The following is a 21382-nucleotide window of genomic DNA, read 5'->3' as shown; positions in this document are numbered from 1 at the left end:
GTAAATTGTGAAGTTTATTGCAAATGTCTTAGGGAAATGTAAAGGGCCAAGAATAGTCAAGCTGATCTTGAATAAGAACAATAAATCTGGAGGATTTATGCTACAAAATATGACAAGTTTGTATAAAGCTACAGGAATTTAAGAGCATAAATGTTAACTATCAACTGGGTCAATTGGAAATTGATCTAGAAAACTGTACATATCTTGGTGTCTGCTTCATACCAAAGTCAATTCCAGATAGATAAAAATTATAAATCAGAGAAGTAAAATAATTGAGCTTTTAAAGTTTCTAATCTACATGCTTATGTGGTCCCTGACATTAGAAGACACTTTTCTTCCCTCCTTCTTAATTTTCTTTCTTCTTCTCCTCCTCCTTTTTTATCCCTCCCACCTCCTCTTCCTACTGGGTGTATTATTAGAGAGCCCAGGAAAATGCGAAATTTGAAACATTCTATGTGGCATCTGTAAAAAAAAAAAGAAACCCATTACCATCAAGTCGATTCCAACTCATAGTGACCCTATAGGACAGAGTAGAGCTGCCCTCTTAGAGTTTCTAAGGAGTACCTGGTGGATTTGAACTGCTGCCTTTTTGGTTAGCAGCCATAGCACTTAACCTCTACACCACCAGGACATCCCTAGATTCACCTTATGTCCTTTCCCCTGGCCTTCAGCTTTCCCCACCTGAGTCTCCTACCACTGGGAAGTTTTACAGGCTTCTGAGTGAATTTGACTCTTCCTGGTTTTGCTATAGAGTGCCCTATCCACAGTCTGTGGTATTTTCCTGTGCATTGTACATTATGCCATTTAGATGGAAATGTAATAGGACATACCTTAATTACATACAGTAGCCATGCTAGATGGCGTGATACGTCAGTATCTGTTATGAAGTGGGAGTAATGAATGGGCTCACACTCTCTGAACACAGGCCAACTCCGATATGGTTTTTCTGAGATAGAAACAGTCGATTAGCTATGCTTAAAATCTTAATTCCTTTTTTTTTTTTTTCTGTTTTCCCCTGTAGTCCGTGATTGCCAGAAGCACGTGATTGGGGTATTTGTCACACTGACAATAGTGATCACGTGCTCCATTTTCGTTTATAAAATCTTCAAGGTTGACATTGTGCTTTGGTACAGGGATTCCTGCTATGATTTTTTCCCCTCAAAAGGTATGATTTTGCATTCTGTGTGCTATTTCCTTGTTAGAGGTAGGGGATAGTGAGGCGATGGGAAGATGACTAAGAGGGTTTTTACTTAAGTGTTAAGGTGAAATGTGGCATATACAAGGATATTATTCTCACGCATAATTATAGTTTCATAATGAGTACAAAACTGCTCATTTTGAATTTGTACAAATAATGATTCATGGAACATTTTGTGCATATTAACCTGGTAAAGTTTTTGAAGCCATGCAAAAAACTAACACCACAATAATATATAAAAGGATAAGAATATTCTTCTTAGTTCTAAATGAAATGTTCAGCTTCTGTAGATGAATTTGGGCCTGGTCTATAAGAGAGAAAATGCCTGAAATCTTAAATAGGGGAAGAGAAAAGGCCATCACAAGACATAGGGGCAGAGGTGGGAAGAGCCTGGTAGGATTTTGGTTCTAGAGAGAATGATTAAGAAAAGGAGGAAAAGATAGAATTCAGGGTTGAGACATTTGGGGAAGGAGACAATAACAGAGATAAGGACAGTTCCATACTGCTGTAGATTGAAATGTGCCCCCCCAAAATATGTATTGTAAATCCTAACCTCTATGCCTGTGGTTATAATCCCATTTGGGGATGGATTGTCTTTGCTATGTTAATGAGGCAGGATTAGTGTAGGGTACCTCTTGAGTCAGTCTCTGTTGGATATAAAAGAGATTAAGCAAACATGAGAGAAGTAGCAATGGGGGAAGAGAGATGCCAAGCCATATGAAGATTGCCCAGGAGTGGAAGCTCAGAGACAAAGACCTTCCTCCAGAGCTGACAGAATGAGAAAGCCTTCCCCTAGAGCTGGCACCCTGAATTCAAACTTCTAGCCTCCTAAGCTGTGAGAAAATAAATTTCTGTTTGTTAAAACCACCCATTTGTGGTCTTCTGTTGTAGTAGCACTAAATAACTAAGACATGTACTGATACACATACTGAGAAGTGAAGACACCCAATACAACATAAGAACAACAGCCGATAAATAGAAATTTTATAACAAGTGAACATTTTAACAAGGTATTATGCTTTTGGTATTTCGGCTTCATTCATAACACAGTACAAAAAACTAATATTTAAATCTGAAGTGCATGTTTTTGTTACTGACTTTGCTAAATCTTTTATTTTTCCTTTTAGTTCTAAATATATTACATTTTCCCTTTAGCTTCAGATGGAAAGATCTATGATGCCTATATACTGTATCCAAAGACCCTGGAGGAAGGAGCCACCACTAACTCAGATATTTTTGTGTTTAAAATCTTACCTGAGGTCTTGGAAAAACAGTGTGGCTATAATCTGTTCATTTATGGAAGGGATGACTATGTTGGGGAAGGTATGTATTTAATGGAAAAAAATAAAAGGTTTATTTCTTAAAACTAATTTAATGACTAAAGTTGGGTTCCATCTTTCTAGGAAGACTGAGGTATAAGTGCACCCATAAACCCGTTGCTGTCGAGTTGATTCCGACTCATAGCAACCCTACAGGACAGAGTAGAACTGCCCCATAGGGTTTCCAAGGAGCAGCTGGTGGATTCAAACTGCCGACTTTCTGGTTAGCAGCCACTGTCTTAACCACTGAGCCACCAGGGCATAAGTGCACATGTCTGTTAACTTTAAGAACCTCTTTAGGGGTGCGTGGTGAGGATTTTCACAGTTATTAAATACAAAGTACTCCTCTGTATGTTCTTGGAGCAATAATTAATTAATTTATATTTAATTTTGAAAAACTTAACAACTAGTTAAACCCAATAGTTACTTTACAACTAATAAAATAAAATTTGTTGTTGTTGTTAGTTGCTATCGAGTTGATTCCAACTCACTGCAGCCCTATGATTACAGAGTAGAACTGATCCAGTAGGGTTTTCAAGGTTGACTTTTCCGAAGCAGATTGCCAGGCCTGTCTTCCAAGGTGCATCTGCGTGGGTTCAAACCATCAACCTTTCAGCTAGTAATTGAGCACTTAGCCATTTGCACCAGCTAGGGACTCCAACAAAATAGGGGTTGTACAAAAAAAAATAAATAAACTAACAAGGTTTTTAAATTTGTGTTGAACATTCTTCTTAGTTCTAAACGAAATGTTCACCTTCTGTGGATGAATTTTTGAGCTGGTCTATAAAAGAGAAAACTCCTTAAATTTTATATATAAGGGAAGAGAAAAGACCATTAGGAGACGTAGGGGGTGGGAATGGGAAGAACCAAGTGGGATTTTGGTTCTATAGAGAATGATTAAAAATTGAATTTTACTTACGTCATTGTGCTTCACATTTTCAGACATTGTTGAGGTCGTTGGTGAAAACATAAGGAAAAGCAGAAGAGTAATGATCATCTTAGTCGAAGATGCACTGGGGTTCAGCTGGCTGGGGAGTACGTCAGAAGAGCAGATAGCTATGTATAGTGCTCTCATTCAAGATGGAATTAAGGTTATCCTGCTTGAACTGGAGAAAATCCAAGACTATGAGAAAATGTCAGAATCAATTAAATTCATTAGGCAGAAACACAGGGCCATACGATGGTCAGGGGACTTTACGGAGAAGTCACAGTCTGCAAAGACAAGGTTCTGGAAGAACGTCAGATACCACATGCCAGCTCAGCGAAAAGTACCTTCATCCACACGGAACTTACTGTCCTCAGCTGCTAGCCGAAACACTACGGAGAAATTCCAAAGAGAGGTCCACGTGCCTCTTGGGTAGGATAGAGAAGCTTGAGCAAAGAGTTCCTTGGGTGACTCATGTCGTAAGGTGTTCCAGGCTGGGCTGTGTCTCCTGCTATGTCCGGTCATAAAGAGTACACATATAGTCCTTTATCCCTGAGGTCACCTGGAATCAGATGGTTATCAGAGAAGAACGTGGTGACAACAGCAGGGCAGGACAGAGTACAGTAGAGGGCTTGGGAAGGTCTTTGAAAAGGCAAGAAATGCGCTCTCTTAAAGCACTGCTCAGAGAAGGCCCTGGGACAGCAGACTAGACAAAAGCCCAGCGAAATTTCTGTCATCTGAGATGGCTTCGTCAAGTTGTCTGTGTCCTGAGGGAGTGGACGTGGGGCCGTTCTGGGAAGGCGACAGCGAGCCCCCCTAGAGTGGCTGTCCTGGGCTGTGCCGCAGCCGGCGGCCTGTGGGACTGATGGCTCGCAGAGGAAGTCGGAGTCACTCTTGGAGAACTTCACACCTGCCTTGCGTTTGCCATGCACGTCTACAGCCAGAGGTCAGTTTCCAAAGATGCAGTATCATTTCACAGACCTTTAAAACTGACATTTCAGTGAACAACGGACTGCTTCAGGATTCCAAGGTTTTGAAATAACCTTAGCTTTTGAAAGGAGAGAGAATTTTTAAAGCGATGGTAGCAGAGACCCATTTCACCTCTTCATGTTTTCCTCCCTGGAACGGACATTTTGTTGTTCATTATTCATCTGCAGCTTATTTGACTCATTACCTCTTTGAAAGGACAGCTGCTGAGTCCTTCTTCCCCCCTCCTGCCCTCTGTCATCTCTGTCACATACGCAGCCCACAGATTAACCCTTCATAATACTGCTTTCATCTCATCCTGCTGCTGCTAGAAAAAAACCTCCCTGGGGCTCCTTGCTTATGGGCTCAGTTTCTCCCAGGTGCATTTCAGCCCACTCTGCCCGCAGTGCGGCTTCAGCTTGTCCTCACACCTTGCCCTTCGCTGTCCTGCTGAGCAAACCCCCAGGTCAGCTGCAGGCCCCTTTGTGCCTGGGGTGGGGGGAAAAATTGCCGTTGAATGGATTCCAACTCATAGTCATCCTATAGGACAGAGGAGAACTGCCCCATAGGGTTTCCAAGGAGCGGCTGGTGGATTCGAACTGCTGACCTTTTGATTAGCAGTGGAGCTCTTAACCACTGCGCCACCAGGGCTCCTGAAAAGCTCTCCCATCTGTTTACTCTGCCTTCCACCCAGTTTTCTTTGCCTAGAATGCCCTCTCCCATTTTCTCCAGCTGACCAGCATTTTATTGAAGCTCAAAATTTACTCCGTATTCCCCAAGAGCCTACCCTGAAATGCTTTTTCCTCTCAATCTGATTGTACTTACTGTTTGTTATCACTTCCTGTGGAAGAGTGTTCTTTCTCCAGCCAGAAGCTGTGCCCTCTGAGGGCCAGGCCCTCTGTGTGTGTCTCTTGCCCCTTGGTGCCTTCCACAAGTAATTTGCACATATGACATATTTGCATAAGATGTTCTCAGATTACCTTAATTGGTTTTTGCAATTATTCTAATTTTATATAGAGAAAAAGTGACCTGTCCTTTTTTTTTTTTAAATGCACTCAGTACAGTTGTTCTGAGGGCTTGAGCCCCAGTCCAGTGCTTTGAATACTTGATGTCAGGTCAATAAATGCCCCCATCCCTGCATGGGTGCTTTTGTGAGGAGAAACGATAGTTCACTTAGGTGGTGGCTAATTCTAGGAGTACTTTTATTTAAGAAACCTAATTCCAAATTTTGAATGCCGGAATTTTCAAAAATTATGTTTAGATTTTATGAAACCCCTTTTCCATTTTCATATATTCTGTCCCTAAAAGTAAATACCTCTTATTAAAATAAAAATGAAAATAAAAAAATTGGGGGGCATAGAAAAATATTTAAAAAAATTTGCTAGTCCTCTGGAGAGAGACCTTGGAGAACCACAGAGCTAAGTTTCTGCACCGTTTCGGAAACACTCATGCACAGTTTAAAAAGCCGTGTGGACAAGAATGACCCTTCTGTTTTGCATATTTTTAATACTTAATAAAGACCCTCAATGAGATGGATTGACAAAGTGGCCGCAACAATGGGCTCAAATATAGCAACGATTGTGAGGATGGCGCAGGACTGGGCAACATTTCATTCTGTTGTACATGGGGTCACTGTGAGTCGGAACCGACTCAACGACACCTAACAACAACAAGTATCTAATATGAAGGGTGAACACAAAATATTATTTGGAAGAATTTTTTTTTTTTTCCTCAAAAGCAATCAGAGCTAGACAAAAACTCAAGTACTTTGACTCTTTCCATCTTATCTGGGCTCCAGTTTGACAGCATTGAGTAATGGTGTTGTGTTGGAGCGACCCTTTTCAAAGAAAGTGCCTCGTTTCCATTTGGTGGCACCCACAATGGCAGCCTGAAGGCCAACCAGGAGGTGTCACGTTCCAAAAATGTCTACGAAGTGCTTTCAAAAGATAATTTTGCAGGTGATTTTGAGTGAGTCATCTATACGATGGAATGGCATGAGTAATACCCAGAAAGCCAGCTCTGCAGTTTAGAATTAGAGACAGAATTGGCCAGAGAATGAGGAGGCTGGAAAGCAACAAGGATCACAAGTAGCATTCCACCTGGAGTTTAGGGAGGAACCAAAATCACCTGATCGGTGTGGGTGGAGAAGGATCCCAGCAAGTGGGACAATCGTCCTGCCTCAGGACTGGGAGGATTCCGGAGGGAAAAACTACATTCCCCATTCCATGGCAGCTTCCTTTGACTTTTTGTTTCCCCTAAAATCTCTCTCTAAGAGTGTTTTCTTTCACCTCCTCCCCATTAATTAGGCTTTACTGCACTTTCTGACAGTAATTTTTTAAAGTCAGCTTCAAGCACCTAAAAAAAGCCTGCCAATGCAATGGATTAATTAATTACCAGTGGTTAAAGCTAGTTTAGCATGACTGATATTTTGTCTCCTGCCTTTATTTTATTTTGTTATTTTGCCTTTGCAATAAAGAGAAGTTATTGAGCCATTTTTAATGACATTTTGGATAAATTATGTTTCTACTGGTAATGATGAAGGTAATTTTTTAACTCGTTTGTATAATTCTGCAGCAAATGCCGAATATTTTTCTATACCAAAACAACAGATTCATGTACAGCATATATCGTTGATCAATGTACTGTACTTATTTTCCAATAAAATTGCCAAAACCTAGTACCAATAGCATCATCCGAAATCTGTTTCTTTGCCCGACTCTCTCCAGGGCTTTCATGCCACTCCCAGGCCTGACCCATTTGAGGACAGGCTTCCACACAGTTTCTGTGGGGACATCAGAAACCATTGGCCAGGCAATGAACTCCCATTTTATAGCCTCAACTGGCACTGGGCTGGGGGGGTACTCTGTCTTGGTTTGCTTGCTTCTAAAATGGATTGAAATGTCTTTTATTATTATTATCCCTTTGCCTGTCCAAAAATTGATAAGGGCAATGTTTATATAGACTTTTACATTTTACAGGGAGCCCTGGTGATGCTGTGGTTAAAACACGCTGTTATTAACTGAAAAGTCAGCGGTTCAAACCCACCAGCCGCTCCTCAGGACAAAGATGTGGCAGTCGGCTTCTGTAAAGATTTAGAACCTTGGAAACCCTATGGGAGAGCTCTACTCTCTCCTACAGGGTTGCTGTGAGTCGGAATCGACTTGACGGCAGTGGGTTTACATTTCACAAAAGGTTTCCATGTATTTTCTTCTTTGATATAGGAGGTGAACAAAATTGGCAAACTGGGTGCGCAAAATGCAAGCTCTTTTAAAGTTCACAACCCTTAGTTATTAGAGAGCCCCCAGGGCCTACTCACTCAAGCCAAAAAAACTCCAAAAACCAGTGAGTGTCTCTTTATTCTTACATCGTAGCATTTCTAGCAAGCATATGGCTCTGTCAGGAACTGGGGAGGAGGAGTGAAGTGGGGGGCAGGTTTAGAGTCTGAGAGACTTCAGTCCCACATCCACCATCTACCTGGTGTGATACTCAGACAAATCATTTGAGCTACAGCTGTATAATACCCAATGCAGAGGTGTGTGAGGATTAAAAAGACTAAATATGCTATGAAAAGCACCAAAAACCCACTGCTGTTGAGTCAACTCTGCCTCATAGCAAACCTATAGGATAGAGTAGAACTGCCCCATAGCGTTTCCAAAGAGCACTTGGTGGATTCGAACTGCTAACCTTTTGGATAGCAGCTAAACTCTTAACCACTATGCCACCAAGGTTTCCATGACAATGACAATACCTAGCAAATAGTTGTTACTGTTGTGTGCCATCGAGTGGATTTCAATTCATACTGATTCTATAGGACAGAGTCAGAACTGCCCCATAGTGTTTCATAGGCTGTAATCTTTATGGGAGCAGATCGCCAGGTCTTTTCTACAGGGGAGCCCAAGGTGGGCTGAAACCCTTGATTTTTCTGTTAGCAGTCAAGTGTTTAACCACTTCTATGAAAAGACTTGGTTACCTCAAGTCATGTTAGAATCTGCAAATAGAATGGATAGAGAGGAGTTATAAATGATAAGTGAGTAAGTGACAATTGATGCTCAGGGAGAAAGCAAAGCAATCCCAACGCAAATCAAGGACAAGGCACAAAACAGCAGGCTAAGAGCTCTGCTTAACCTAGCCCAGCATTTACTTATCACTAAAAGGGTGACAGAAGTCCCTGGGTGGCACAAATGGTAAGTGGTTGACTAATTGAAAGGTTAGTGGTTGGAATCCATCTAGCAATGCCTCAGGAGACAGGTGTGGTGGTCCAATTCCAAAAGATCACAGCCTTGAAAACCCTATGGAGTAGTTCTACTCTGAAGCCGAAGGGGGTTACCATGAATCAGAGTCAACTTGATGGCAATGGGGTTTTCTTTTTCTTTTTTTTTTTTTAAGGGGAATGACTGATATTCATCTAGACCCTCTGGCAGCCCCAAACTTTAAATGATGTTTAGTGGCCTAAATAGAAAAAAATAGAGTATACCTGAAAAGAATGTACAGAAACAGACTAGTGGGAAAGACAATTGTTTGGTCTGATAACATTTCTTTTACAACCGCAGTACCGCAGTATGAAGGCCTGTGCATGTGTGTGTGTGTGTGTGCACGCAAATGTTACAGAAAATAGCAAACACTATTTAAAAGGACTATAAATATTTTTAAACAAAAAGAAAAACACACTCATCTTATGCGATGGTCAGGTTTCTTCTAAAGAAGGCTTGGCTGGTTAAAGTACTGAAGTCCTGTGTGTTCACTTTGGATCTGAGGACCCAAATATTAAACACACCCATTGCTAACCTTCGTCGCTGTTAGACCAGTTGAGCCGGTAACACCTGAGTCCAGATTCCACCAATCCTCACGTCTTCCCTAGTACCCTGCTCAACAATTGGGAGATTAATTGACTCATAGAGTGAAAGTCTCTGAGTTTTGTTTTGTTTTCTTTCTATTGGGGTAAAATACACACAACTTGAAATTTGCTCTTTTAACCATTTTCAAGAGTACAATCCAGTGGTGTTTATCACATTCACAAGGTTGCACAATTATCATCACTCTTTATTTCCAAAGCTTTTCATCACCTCTAGCAGAAACTGTATACCTATTAAACAATAGCTCCCCATTCTGCCTTCCCTTCAGCCCTTGGTAATCACTAATCTACTCTCTGTCTCTATGCATGTATCTGGTATAGATATTTCATGTGAATGGGATCATATAAGAGGTGTCCTTTTGTGTCTGGCTTATTTCACTTGGATAATGTTCCCCAGGTTCTTCTATGTTGTAGCATGTACTAGAACTTCATTCCTTTTTATGGTGGAATAAAATTCTATCATCCATGTCTATATATTTATATCTATACACCACATTTGGTTTATCCATTCATCTATTTTAGACAAAGCTTGTTTTTCTTAGAACCTTTGACCTGGAAGTGATCTCAAGTGGGCATTTAGTTCACGCTTCTGGATTTGGGAAAAGCTACACTGGTACAGTTTCAGGAAGTTCCCTGATTTTCCTTTTATTAAACATATCTCAAGAGTGACACTCCTCAGACTTCCTTAGTAAGAGTGTATCGCGTGTTTACCAGCCCCTTGGTGGAACCACTTCTGCTTTTGCTCATGTTTTGAATCCTGTCCTGGCTACCACTTCTTTCCTCCTCTTTAACCATTTTACATCACTTATCCTGCCTGGAGTGAGACAGACTCCAGCTTCTCCTTCACCTTTGAGGCCGTGGACAGCTGCCATCTGTTTGTGTACTTTTTATTGTTGTGTGATATTCCATAATCCTGTCTTCCCCGCTCTACTGGTTTGCTTCTGAATTCTCCTGTTCCTTAAAACCAGACCTCATGTCCTCCCCCAGATTCTAAAATAAAGGAGGAATATTTTTGCTCTCAAGCTCACTTTTGGATTTTTTAAAGTGCTGACAATGTGTCTAACATACTAGACACTAAGAAAATTACAAAGTAAGAAAAAGCTTAAAACTAGACATAGAGAATAGTGCTATGAGAAAGTTGTTGAGGAGACATGACACCATATTACAGGCCTTAAATCCCTAGCTGAAATAGTTGGACATTACCATTTGGACTCCTACTCCAAATGGAGGACGTATGGAGACTACTGGAGGATTTTGGCTGGGAAAGCGAAAGAAGAAATTAGTTGACTGATCTGGCACTACTGTGCGTGGGAATTAGGAGACAAGCTAACCAGTGTTGGGGGGGGTGGTTGTGGGAATACTATTGTGGTCACATGTGTGTGTGTTACGTGCATGTGTAATACAAAAAAATCATTGACTCTTGAGGGCTTGAAAGTGTTGATTATTGTACCACGCAGTATCCCCTGTGACTGTTACAAAAACCACAGTGCTCAGGATGGTACTCATTACCCAACTGGAGAGACAGCCAAGCCTTAAGTTTTACTTCAACCTGGTGATTGTTTGATTCTCAGAATTTGGTTTAAGATAGACCAAATTGGTAAAGAATGGAGAGATACTCAGGTGGATCCCAAATGGGTCTCTGTATGTTCCCCTTCACTTTCCTCTGGCTAGACTTAGCCCCATCACCATCACCTCTTCCTTGGACCACTCCAGTAGCCTCCTAACTGGGACTCTGTCTCGTCTTTTGTCACCCCACCCCTCATAACCAATTCTTCACACTGCAGCCAGAGCAAATTTATCAAACACCAGTTATGAGTAAAGTACCCTGCAAAAGATGTGCCACAAACCTGAAAATCAGGTCTAACCATCCCTATGTTATAGCTAAGTGCTGTTAGGACTTAAACACTATGTCAGGGAGAGAGCAGGCAGATAAATCTGTGCCTTCACTTGAAGATAACCACATGAGATGTCAGAGACAGGAAGACAACCAAGTGGGAAAAAAAGGCAAGATGTATGAGAAGGGATTTCACGTGGAAGGACACATGAATGGCCATTGAATACAGGCAAAGACGCTCCATCTTACTTAGAGAAAAGTAAAACAACGTAAGATAGCTTTGCATCATAAGATCAGCAAAATGGACAGAATTTAGAAGTCTGACATTCTCAAGTGTTGGTGAGGACATGAAGGAACGAACCTTTTCCGCTTTACAGGATAGGGTAATTGTGTAGAGGAAAATCCGGGATTTTCTAATACAGTTGAACATGCACCCACCAAATAAATTTGGAATTGCACTCATTAGGTAACTTCTCCAATCCCACACAGAAGAGTATTACGAGAATCTTCATAGCAGCACTGTTTATGAGAGAAAAGAAAGAAATTTGGAACAACCTAAATGTCCACCAGAGAGGAAAAACAATTGAATTCAGGAGTTTGTAGCAATAAAGTAGTACGTCTCATGACTGACAAAGCAAATCTGAGTGTACCCATCTGAAGATCCATAAATATATTTTATTTGAATTCCTTCCTTCCTCTTTCTCATTAGCAAACAATGCTATCCAGTTTCATGCACTTTTCAAGGTAATTAAGAACTAGCAGTAAATTGTCAGGGTTTCCTGTTATTTTTAATCGCAAATTCTACAACCCCTAATCAGCTCTGCTTTCAGTGCCAAGTGGTTCATTCTCCACATACTAGGAAACGCATTTGGCCTGGAAAACAATCCCTGGAAGTGTAAGGTTCATTCCTGTCGCCCCACTAGCAAAATAAAATGTCAGTGCACATGTCTTAAGAAGAGGAATTGCCAGGGGAATTGTGATGGCCCTGTGTTAACTTCATAAACTTTGGGGCAACTATGCCAATTGGATGTGGCACACATGCCAATCCTTAAGCCATAGAAACAAGATAGGACGTAAGGGGGAAACTGAAAAAAAAAAAAAGTATAGAGATTATAAATAACTTTCAACAGTTCCCATAATGATGAGAGTCTTGTATGGGAATCACTTGACATTTTTTATGGCAGCCCCTTTTGGGTGCAGATGTAAACCTTGCAAAGGGTGTATGTACATTGGAACCTCGTTGTAACATTGATGTTGCCAAAAACCAAATCCTTGTCATAGAGTTGATTCTGACTCGTGGCAACCCCGTCTATTACTGAGTAGAACTGCTCTTTAGGATTTTCTTGGCTGCAATCTTTATGGAAGCAAATCTTCAGGCCTTTCTTTCAGGGCACCAGTGGGTGGCTTCAAACTGCTGACCTTTAGGTTAGCAGTTGATCACAAACTGCTTGGGCCATCCAGGGACCTATGCTGATGTTACCAAAAGCAAACCCATAGCTGTGGAGTCAATTTTGACTCATATAAAAATGTACACTCAGAGCTTAGGAAAGAGTTCTAGAAGTGTGGAAGCCCTGAGGGTCCCCAACCTCTTATAATATTAAGACCTTATTTGCCTTTTTTATGCTTGTTCTCTCATTAGTGTACAGTGCTGTTTTTCAGAGGTTGCATGACCTATTATATCATAAGCAATTGGATGCAGAAGCAGATGTGACAATCCAGCTGTCTTTTATTAAGACAAATGTTAAAGAGATGGCCAAACATGAAGAACAATACCATTATTCTCAATCCATTTTCTTTGGAAAGTACAGTTATTTTTCACAAAATGTGTGTTATCTACACTGATAATTAATGGGCTTATTATTGTTAAAGTAAGAAAATAAATAATGATAAAATAATATTCTCTTAAGGATACCACATAACCATAATTACAATAAAAAGTTCAAAAAATGTTCTGGTTTGATTTCTAATCTAGTAAATACCAACAGATGTAACACACATAAACAAAAGCACTTTGGACTCGAACGTAATTTTTAAGAGTGCAGTGATTTGCAAACAGCTGGCCTCTGGCCTGTTACAGGAAGTTTTACTGGTAAGTCAATTACTCTCTTTCTCTCCTGGGTGCTCCGCACACTCTCTACCCAACAAAGAGCAGCAGAAAGTGTGGCCAGGAATCTATCTGTTGAACGGAGGTTGCTTTTTATGCCTGTTTCTAAATCTCAGTGCTCTGTGGACTACCTCCTTTGAAGATAGATGTCTGTCCCTGTTGCTATCATCCTATTCTGAAATTTTAGACAGAAGCAGCTCTCACAGCCCTGGTAGCAGAGGACGGCCTCGGGGACCCCTGCAGTACAGAGTTGAAGGTGGATGACTCAGCCAGGTTAATGGCATCCCTCAGAAGCCACGTGGGATCTCATTCCTCTTTTTGGGCGTTCCAATTTAGGCCAGTGCAGGCTGCGTAGTAACTGCTCATAAAAAAATTTTTTTTTTTGCTTGAAAAGATGGAGTAATTCATTTACAGTGACAACTGTGAACAGATTTAAGCAGCCATTCCTGGGATGAAGGCCTTGTCAGAAGGTAGGCAAAAAGACTTTAACTCACGTCCTAGTGCGATGCCTCGCTCCTTCCTACGCTCCCACTGGCAGCGAGGAAACACCGGGACATGGAAACGCTCTACCAGGACAGGGCGCCAGCACCTGTATGGGGTTGTCTGCTCTCCGTGAAATCCTCAGAGGCTCCAACCCCTTCAGGCAGGTAGACACCGGGCTGGGGAATCTGTGGCTGAGCCAAGTGTGGGTGGGGTGTTTATCATGTTCAACCATTACCAATAGGAAAGGTGCAGAGGAAACACGGCAGGTGGTCCCCAGGGCACTGCCCTGACCTGCTGGGGGGCCGACTCCGCCTCTTAGCGCAGGTGTGGGGCCCCCAGGGCCCGGTGGAGCTCCATCTACTTCCGTCTTTCCCTGTCGAACTTTGCCAGGTAGGCTATGCTGGCTTCTCCCCAGGGAGCCGGTGTTTGGGGTTTCGGATTAGACAGCCAGGCCCAGGCGGATCCCGAAGGTAAGCAAGTCTCTGGGGGAAGCAGGTTCCCGCCCTGGCGAGGCTTCGCGGGACGCACGGGCGGGGACCTGGGCCACCCCACGGGGACTCTGGGCTGCGGGGCTGCTTGAGGACACGCGGGGTCTGGAGCCGGGCCCCCCGATCCTGCCTCACTGAAGGTGGGAGATGGGGATAACACCGGGGAACCTCACTCTTGCCGACAGCTACCTCCGACTCCCCCCAGCACGTCTTCCTGTCCCTCAGATCCCTCCTTTGCCCGCGCACGGAGCTCCCCTCCCTGGGTACTGGGGATCAGGGCGCTGAAAAGCCGGAGCAGGGGAAGGAGTCTCTGGGAGCACATGTGGGGAAATGTGGGGCCAAAGGCTGGAGGGCCCGCAGGCAGAAGGGAAAGTCGGTTCCCTAAGCTGGAGTCTGAGATTCCCGGGGGCAGCAGCCGGCTCCTTGCGCCTGGGAGGACGCGCTCCCGCTCTCGCTGTTCCTGTTCCCCACGCCGCCCCTTCTGTGTTCCTTGTAGCCCAGAATGGGAGTGCCATGCCTGCTGTTCTGCGGTGTATCCCTCGCCCTTCCGCTTTTTGTCAGAGCAGGTAAGTTCCCTCAGCCACTTGCCTCCTAGGCTTCTTTCCCCACCCCCCTGTATGGACCTCCTGGGGGTGGCACGAGACAGACCCAAGTTACACCTTTCCCGGATGGCTGCACAGAATTCTAGGGAATGGGCCACAAGCGCTCTGATACTCAGCCCCAACTCTCACCTTTGAGCTTTGAGATGACGTTGGGGAGAGGGTTAGGCAAATTTTCAAGTCAAGACTTAAGTTAAAATGTTAACAGGAATATAATACTGTCGATTTTATATCATGGAGGCCCTGGGTGGTGCAAAGGATTAATGTGCTTGGCTGCTAATGAAAAGGTGGGAGGTTCCAGTCCACCTACAGGCACCTCCGAAGAAAGGCTTGGCGATCTGCTTGGAAAAATCAGCCATTAAAACCCTGTGGAGCACAGTTCTACTCTGACACACAGAGGATGCCATGAGCGGGAGTCAACTCAACAGCTACTGGCTAAATGGTTATTTTACATGCTGAAGGGTCCTTCACGACCTCCGGTGAAGGGAAAGGAGGCGTCAACAAAACAGATTTTCCCAACAAATTAAGCAACTTAGTAAAAGTCAACCTCAGTGAGTGCCGAATTTTTGTTTAAAACCCATTTGGGGATAAGAGTGAAATAACTGGGCTACAGAGAGACGTGAAGGGTTCAGAACAGGGAAGTTTGTCCTAGGAGGATGGAAGACTTAAGGGTCTTACAGAGAAGAGAAAAGGGGAAGTCATCCCAAATGGGGAAGATGGTTTATGGGGAAGGAACTGAGTAAATTCTGTCTGTGGACACATTTGAAGAATTTCAGCACACTCTTTTTAGGAAAATCCCAGCAAAGAATATTCCTGAATAAAAGTTCAATTTGGTTAGAAAATCAAAGAGGCATTTGTTTAAAATGAATAAGAAGCAAATAAGACAAGAGTTTTCTTTCCTAGTTAATTATTCCTGTTTTTCCCTTCTTTCCACAGTTGAATGCAAGGACAGTAGTGTGAAAAACGAGATTATTTCAGTAGACCACCCTTTTGCGTTTAATTGCACATACCCTCCACTAACTTCTGAGCAAGTAAATATAACCTGGTATAAACCTTCCAGCAAAATCCCAGTGTCCAGAAACACACAGTCTAGAATTCACCAGGACGAGAGCTGGATTTTGTTTCTCCCCATGACGTGGGCGGATGCAGGGATCTATCAATGTGTCATAAAGTAAGTTCCTTGTTTAAAATAGATCTCTCTCTCTCTCTCTCTAGCACTCTGTTAGGAATATTTTTTTTTTGCATGTCTAAGATTTATTATTATTATTACTTTGAATTAAATTTTTTACTGTGGTAAATATATATAGCACAGCATTTGCCTTTTAAATATTCTTCACATGTACCATCCAGTGGCATTAGTTGTGTTTATCCCAATGCTCAACCATTATCATTATCCATTTCCAAATTTTCTCATCACCCTTTGTAGAAGCTCAGTGTCCCCTAAGCAGTGAGTCTCCCTTTCCCCTCCCCACCTGCCCCTGGTAACCACTAATGAACTTTGGCCCCTATACCCTTACTTGGAGCATAGAGCTTGAAATGCATATTTTCCCATTGAAATGGTGTTGTGGGTCAGACCAGTTCATAAAGCTTGTTTATCCCAGGATTATTGCTGCCGTCTTTCTTGGAATGCCAAACGTTTTTGCAACATGTGGCACATCCTGATAGGAATAACCCTCCTTTAAGCACCTTTTCATTAAGGATTCTGTTTAAATTAATTACTAAGCATCCAATATGTTCCAGACTCCATGCTAAGGTAGGGACTCAGCAGTTACTAAGGATCTAGTATGTTTCAGAACTTATGCTAGGCCCTATGCTACGGGAACCCTGGTAGTGCAGTGGTTAAGAGTTCAGGCTGCTAACCAAAAGTGGGCATTTCGAATCCACCAGCCGCTCCTTGGAAACCCTATGGGGCAGTTCTGCTCTGTCTTATGGGGTCACTATGTGTTGGAATCAACTCGTCGGCACACAACAACAACAACATGCTAGGAAGTAATGTAAATGAGTGATGCAGGTAGTGTGAGACAGTTGAGGTTGGTGGGGAGTGTGGAGAACTAGAAAGCATCTGTCCAACAAAGCCCGTCTTCCAATTTTTCAAGAGAATCTGGAATTCAGATTTTGTGTGTGTGTGTGTGTGTGTGTGTGTAACTTTTCAAATTGTAAAGCTTCGCACAGTCTGAATTAAAACACATCTGTGGACCAAATTTAGCCTGAGGGCCACAATTTTGTAACCCTCCGATACTAACTGGTATGACCTTGACAAATTATTTGACTTTTCTGAGTCTCAGTTTTCTTATCTGTAAAATGGGAGTATTACTGGTTTTGTAAGGTTCAACTGAAAATTAAATAAGAATGTGTGGAGTAGGTACTCCATAAACTACCGTAAAGTTGCATTCTCCCTCTCTTGTTCTGGTTCTCTGGTATTTTCTGGCCTTTTTTTTGTCCCAGGATGGCCCAATGTCCCACTCTAAATTATGCCAAATTCCTTCTTTTCGTATATCAGACATACTCCAGGTATGAAATCACTTACTCAGTGTTACATAAATGAAAGTGCTCTTTAGCCCCTGTTTGCCTGGCCCATTTCCACAACTTCACTCACCATGTAGGTAAAACTCTGGGGTCTTGTTGCAGCCCACTCTCAGGTTTTCTCTAGGCTAGAAATCATGAACTAGAGTTGGAGATTGTAAATTCATCTGATGTCAGGCTAGACTTAAAATATTTGTATCTGGGAGCTGTGAAATGGGGAAAAATTATCTTTCATAGAAACAAAGTTAAGACTATATTGTTGGGTGTATGTTCACATTGGGCAAAAATACTGTCCCTTCGTGGAAAAAAAAATGGACATGACTTGGAACAGATCTTTCAGTAAACTGCATATTTTTACATTTTATTTTGAAATAATTTCAAATTTGCATGAAATTCAAATGAATAGTATAAATAGCTCCTATCTACCCTTCACACAGATTCATTATCTTTTAACTTTTTGCCATATTGACCTCATTACTCTTGTTTGTATATATATTTTTAAACCATATGTTATATACCTCATATCTTTTTACCCCTTTATATTTCAGTGTATATTTCCTGTCAACAAGAATACCCTCTTACATAATCACAGGACAGCTATCCAATTATTAGGAAATTTTGCCCTCGTACAATACTTGAACCTAATCTACAGTCCACATGCTAATTATCTCAGTCATCTCAGTGCTGACCCTTAGAACATTTTTCCTTTTCAGTAGAAGATCCAGTGCAGGGTCATGCATTGCATTTTGTTGTCATACGTCTTTAATCTCTTAATCTAGACAGTTCCTCAGGCTTTTTCTTGTTTTTCAAGACATTGACATTTTCGAGGAGTGCGGACCAGTTATTTTGTATTATATCCCTCCATTTGGGTTCGTCAGATGTTTCTTCATGATTAGGCTCAGGCTGTGTGTTTATGGATGGAATGCTGAACAAAGCAATTTGTGTCCTTCTCAGAGTAATACTTAGGGAGGCACTGGAAGTCCACTGGCCCATCACTAATGATGTTAATTTTAATCACTTAGTTAAGGTGCTGTCCAGTTTCCCCACCCTGTCAATATTATTTTTCTTTTTGTGATTAATGACTCATGGGGTGTGTATTCCTTTGTTTGAGGGCAGTGTGTAGGCATAATGCCTTGAAAATGATTTGGAAATATTTGAAGATGACCTGAATCATTTTGTTTTGTGATTGTTGAAGCGTCTATGAGCATTCAGTCTATTTTTTTTTTTTTTAATATAGGAATATAAACAGCTGTCACAGAATACACGTTAACCTAACTGCTTTTAGAAAATACTGGTGTGGTACTTCCAGAAATGTTCTACCGAATTTATCAGACGAGTATCTACAAACACTACATTTTGGAAAAGATGACAGTCTTATGTGTCACTTGAATTTCCCAAAGAGTTGTGTTTTGGATTTAATAAAGTGGTATAAGGTAAAGAATGATTTTCCTGTTGATAGTTTTCGTTTTCACCTTTAAAAGCCTACTCCCCCTCTGCCCAATTTAAGTCGTATCTTTTAAGGTAGAATTGGTCAAGAGATTTGTGTACCAAAGATAAATTTGTTAGCTAGTAGCTTTTGGTAATTTTACCCTGCTCATTATTTGTTTATTTTTATTTATGGTTGTTGTAGTTTTGTAGTATTTTATTGCTCGGATCCACTATTTGACCCCAATCACCCTTCTTTTCTAAGCTCTCCTTGGCTGTTCTGTTGTTCTAACGAATTAAACAGCTGTTTGAATAGGTACTACAGGCACAGGATTTAATGATCACAAAGTATAAAAAGTGACTCAGTGAAAAGTCTCCTTCCCACTCTTGTTCCATATTTGTTCCAGGCCTATCACACCTTCCACAGTATATAGTGGCTGTTACTAGTTTCTTGTGCTATCCTTCCAGAGACCTTTATGCTATACAAGCAAATAGAAATGTATATTCTAACCCTTCTTTTTAATGCAAATATTAGCATCCTACATGGTGCAGGGGGTAAAGTGCTCAGCTGCTAACCAAAAGGTGGCCCAAAGGTGGGTGGATCAAATTCACCAGCCGCTCAGCAGGAGAAAAGATGCGGCAGTCTGCTTCTGTAAAGATTTACAGCCTTGAAAACCCCATGGGGGCATTTCTACTCTATCCTGTAGGGTCGCTGTGAGTCAGAATCAACTTGATGGCAATGGGTTTTTGGTATGGGATACTAGCCTTTTTGTACCTGTGTTTTCCACCTTAAAACGTTTTGTTTTCTTGACTGTACTGTTATGTGATGAAGTAGAAGACATAATCCTTGGCATCAAGGAGCACAGGCTATTGGAATTAGTTTTCCCTGCCCTGTGGCACATTTACTTAGGAGTGAAAATGTTGGGTCATAAGAAAATGTTCAAAGTGACTAGAAAATCCCAAACCATTTTCCGAAGTGGTAGTGACAATTTACAGTCCCAGTAGCAGCGTACGTGACTAATTTTTGCACCTCATGTCTGACAACACATGATATTATCAGTTTTTTAAATTTTAGCCATTTGAATGACTGAATAAAGGTATCTCATTTTAACTTCAATTAAAATCCCCCGATAGATAATAATGTTGATCTTTTATTTGTTTATTGGCCGTTGGAATTAAAAATTTTTTTTTCTTTTTGAAACGGAGTGTGCTTGTTCAAGTATCTCTTCCACTTTTCTCTTTGGTTGTTTTGCCCAGGATTTCTTAAAATCTTTGTAAAAGTCCAGACAGTAAATATTTTAGGCATTATGGACCAGATGGTCTCTGCTGCAACTGTTCAACTTTATTTTTGTATTGGAAAAGCAGCTATAGACAATATGTAAATGAATAGGTGCAGTTGTGTTCAATAAAATTTTATTTACAAAATAGATGGCTGGTTGGAATTGACCCGTGGGTAGTTTGTCAGCCTCTGGTCTTGTTTATTTCTTATTGATTTGTAGGAGTTCTTTATATATGTGGATATGAGTCCTTTGTCAGTTACATGTATTGCAAATATATTCTTACAGACTGTGGCTTGCCTTTTAACTCTCTTAATGGAGTAGCTTGATGAACAAACTGGTTAATTTTGAAGTAGTCTAATGTATTAACTTTTTACTTTCTGATCTGTGCTTTTTGTGATATGTTTAAGAACTTTTTCCTACTTCAAGGAAACAAGATATTTTCTTACATAATCTTTTAGAAGTTTGTTGTTTTTTCTATTTCCACTGATTTTTTTTTAAGTGTGTAGTATTATGTAGTGTCAAATTTTATTTTTTTCCGTATGAACTTATAGCTCACCTCTCCTTTCCACATTGTGTTGCACGCCACTTTTGACTTAAATCAAACTGCGTTGTATGCGTGAATTCTCTGACCATTCCGTTGTTGTGTTTGTTTATCATTGCATCAGCACTGAATTCTCTTCACTGCTATGACTTTACATAGGCTTATACATTTTGTATAAGTTCTTTAGTATTTTTCTTTTCCCTCAAGATTGTCTTGGCTATTCCAATTCCATTGAAAGTTTGTGCAATTTTATAGTCAGCTTTTCAATTTTCACAAAAAGACTGCTGGGACCTTGATTGAAACTGCGCTGAATTTATAGTTCAGTCTTTATGTTGTTAGTTGCAGGTGAGTTGATTCTAACTCGTGGTGACCTCATGTGTTATAGAGTAGAACTGCTCCATAGGGTTTTCTTGGCTATAATCTTTATGCAAGACAACCACTAGGATTCTTCCATGACACTGCTGTGTGGGTTTAAACCACCAATCTTTGGGTTAGCAATTGAGTCCAAATCATTTAAACTGCCTAAGGACCTGGTGGCGCAATGATTAAGTGTTCTGAATGCTAAGTGGAAGGTTGGTGGTTCAAACCCACCCAGTGACTCAGCAGACGAAAGACCTGGCAATCTACCCCTGTAATGGTCACGGCTGGAAAACCCTGTGAGTCTAAGTCAGCCCCAGAGCCCCTGCCCAGAGCAACACGGGGGGTGCTTCGGCCTTCACACGCAGTGAGATGATTGCTGCCTTGTGCAGCCGGTCACATCTTCAGGGTAATGACATGATCAAATTTACATTTTAGAAAAGTCTTTGGGGAGATACTGTAGTGAATATATCGGAGGGGTGTGAAAA

At 41.5% G+C, this 21382-nt stretch overlaps 2 protein-coding genes across 7 annotated transcripts in view; both read left to right on the top strand.

Moving 5' to 3' along the window:
• The window catches only part of IL1R1 (interleukin 1 receptor type 1), a 43046-nt gene extending 32501 nt beyond the window's left edge, over nucleotides 1-10545 (top strand). For all 6 annotated transcript variants that reach the window (XM_049856395.1, XM_049856394.1, XM_049856397.1 and 3 more), the window contains 3 exons: nucleotides 1022-1165; nucleotides 2354-2521; nucleotides 3460-10545. In XM_049856395.1, the coding sequence (XP_049712352.1) occupies nucleotides 1022-1165; nucleotides 2354-2521; nucleotides 3460-3878 (731 nt within the window). In that variant the 3' untranslated portion in view covers nucleotides 3879-10545. The remainder of the gene's footprint in view (nucleotides 1-1021; nucleotides 1166-2353; nucleotides 2522-3459) is intronic.
• Nucleotides 10546-14499: 3954 nt separating this feature from the next.
• Nucleotides 14500-21382, top strand: part of IL1RL1 (interleukin 1 receptor like 1) — a 166452-nt gene continuing 159569 nt past the window's right edge. Inside the window, exons 1-3 of the mRNA XM_049856390.1 lie at nucleotides 14500-14735; nucleotides 15705-15939; nucleotides 18529-18724. Of these exons, the coding sequence (XP_049712347.1) occupies nucleotides 14672-14735; nucleotides 15705-15939; nucleotides 18529-18724 (495 nt within the window). The 5' untranslated portion in view covers nucleotides 14500-14671. The remainder of the gene's footprint in view (nucleotides 14736-15704; nucleotides 15940-18528; nucleotides 18725-21382) is intronic.

This window comes from Elephas maximus, chromosome 17 (genome assembly GCF_024166365.1).
Source record: "Elephas maximus indicus isolate mEleMax1 chromosome 17, mEleMax1 primary haplotype, whole genome shotgun sequence".
Lineage (NCBI taxonomy): Eukaryota > Metazoa > Chordata > Mammalia > Proboscidea > Elephantidae > Elephas > Elephas maximus.
This window is presented reverse-complemented; position numbering and strand designations above follow the sequence as displayed.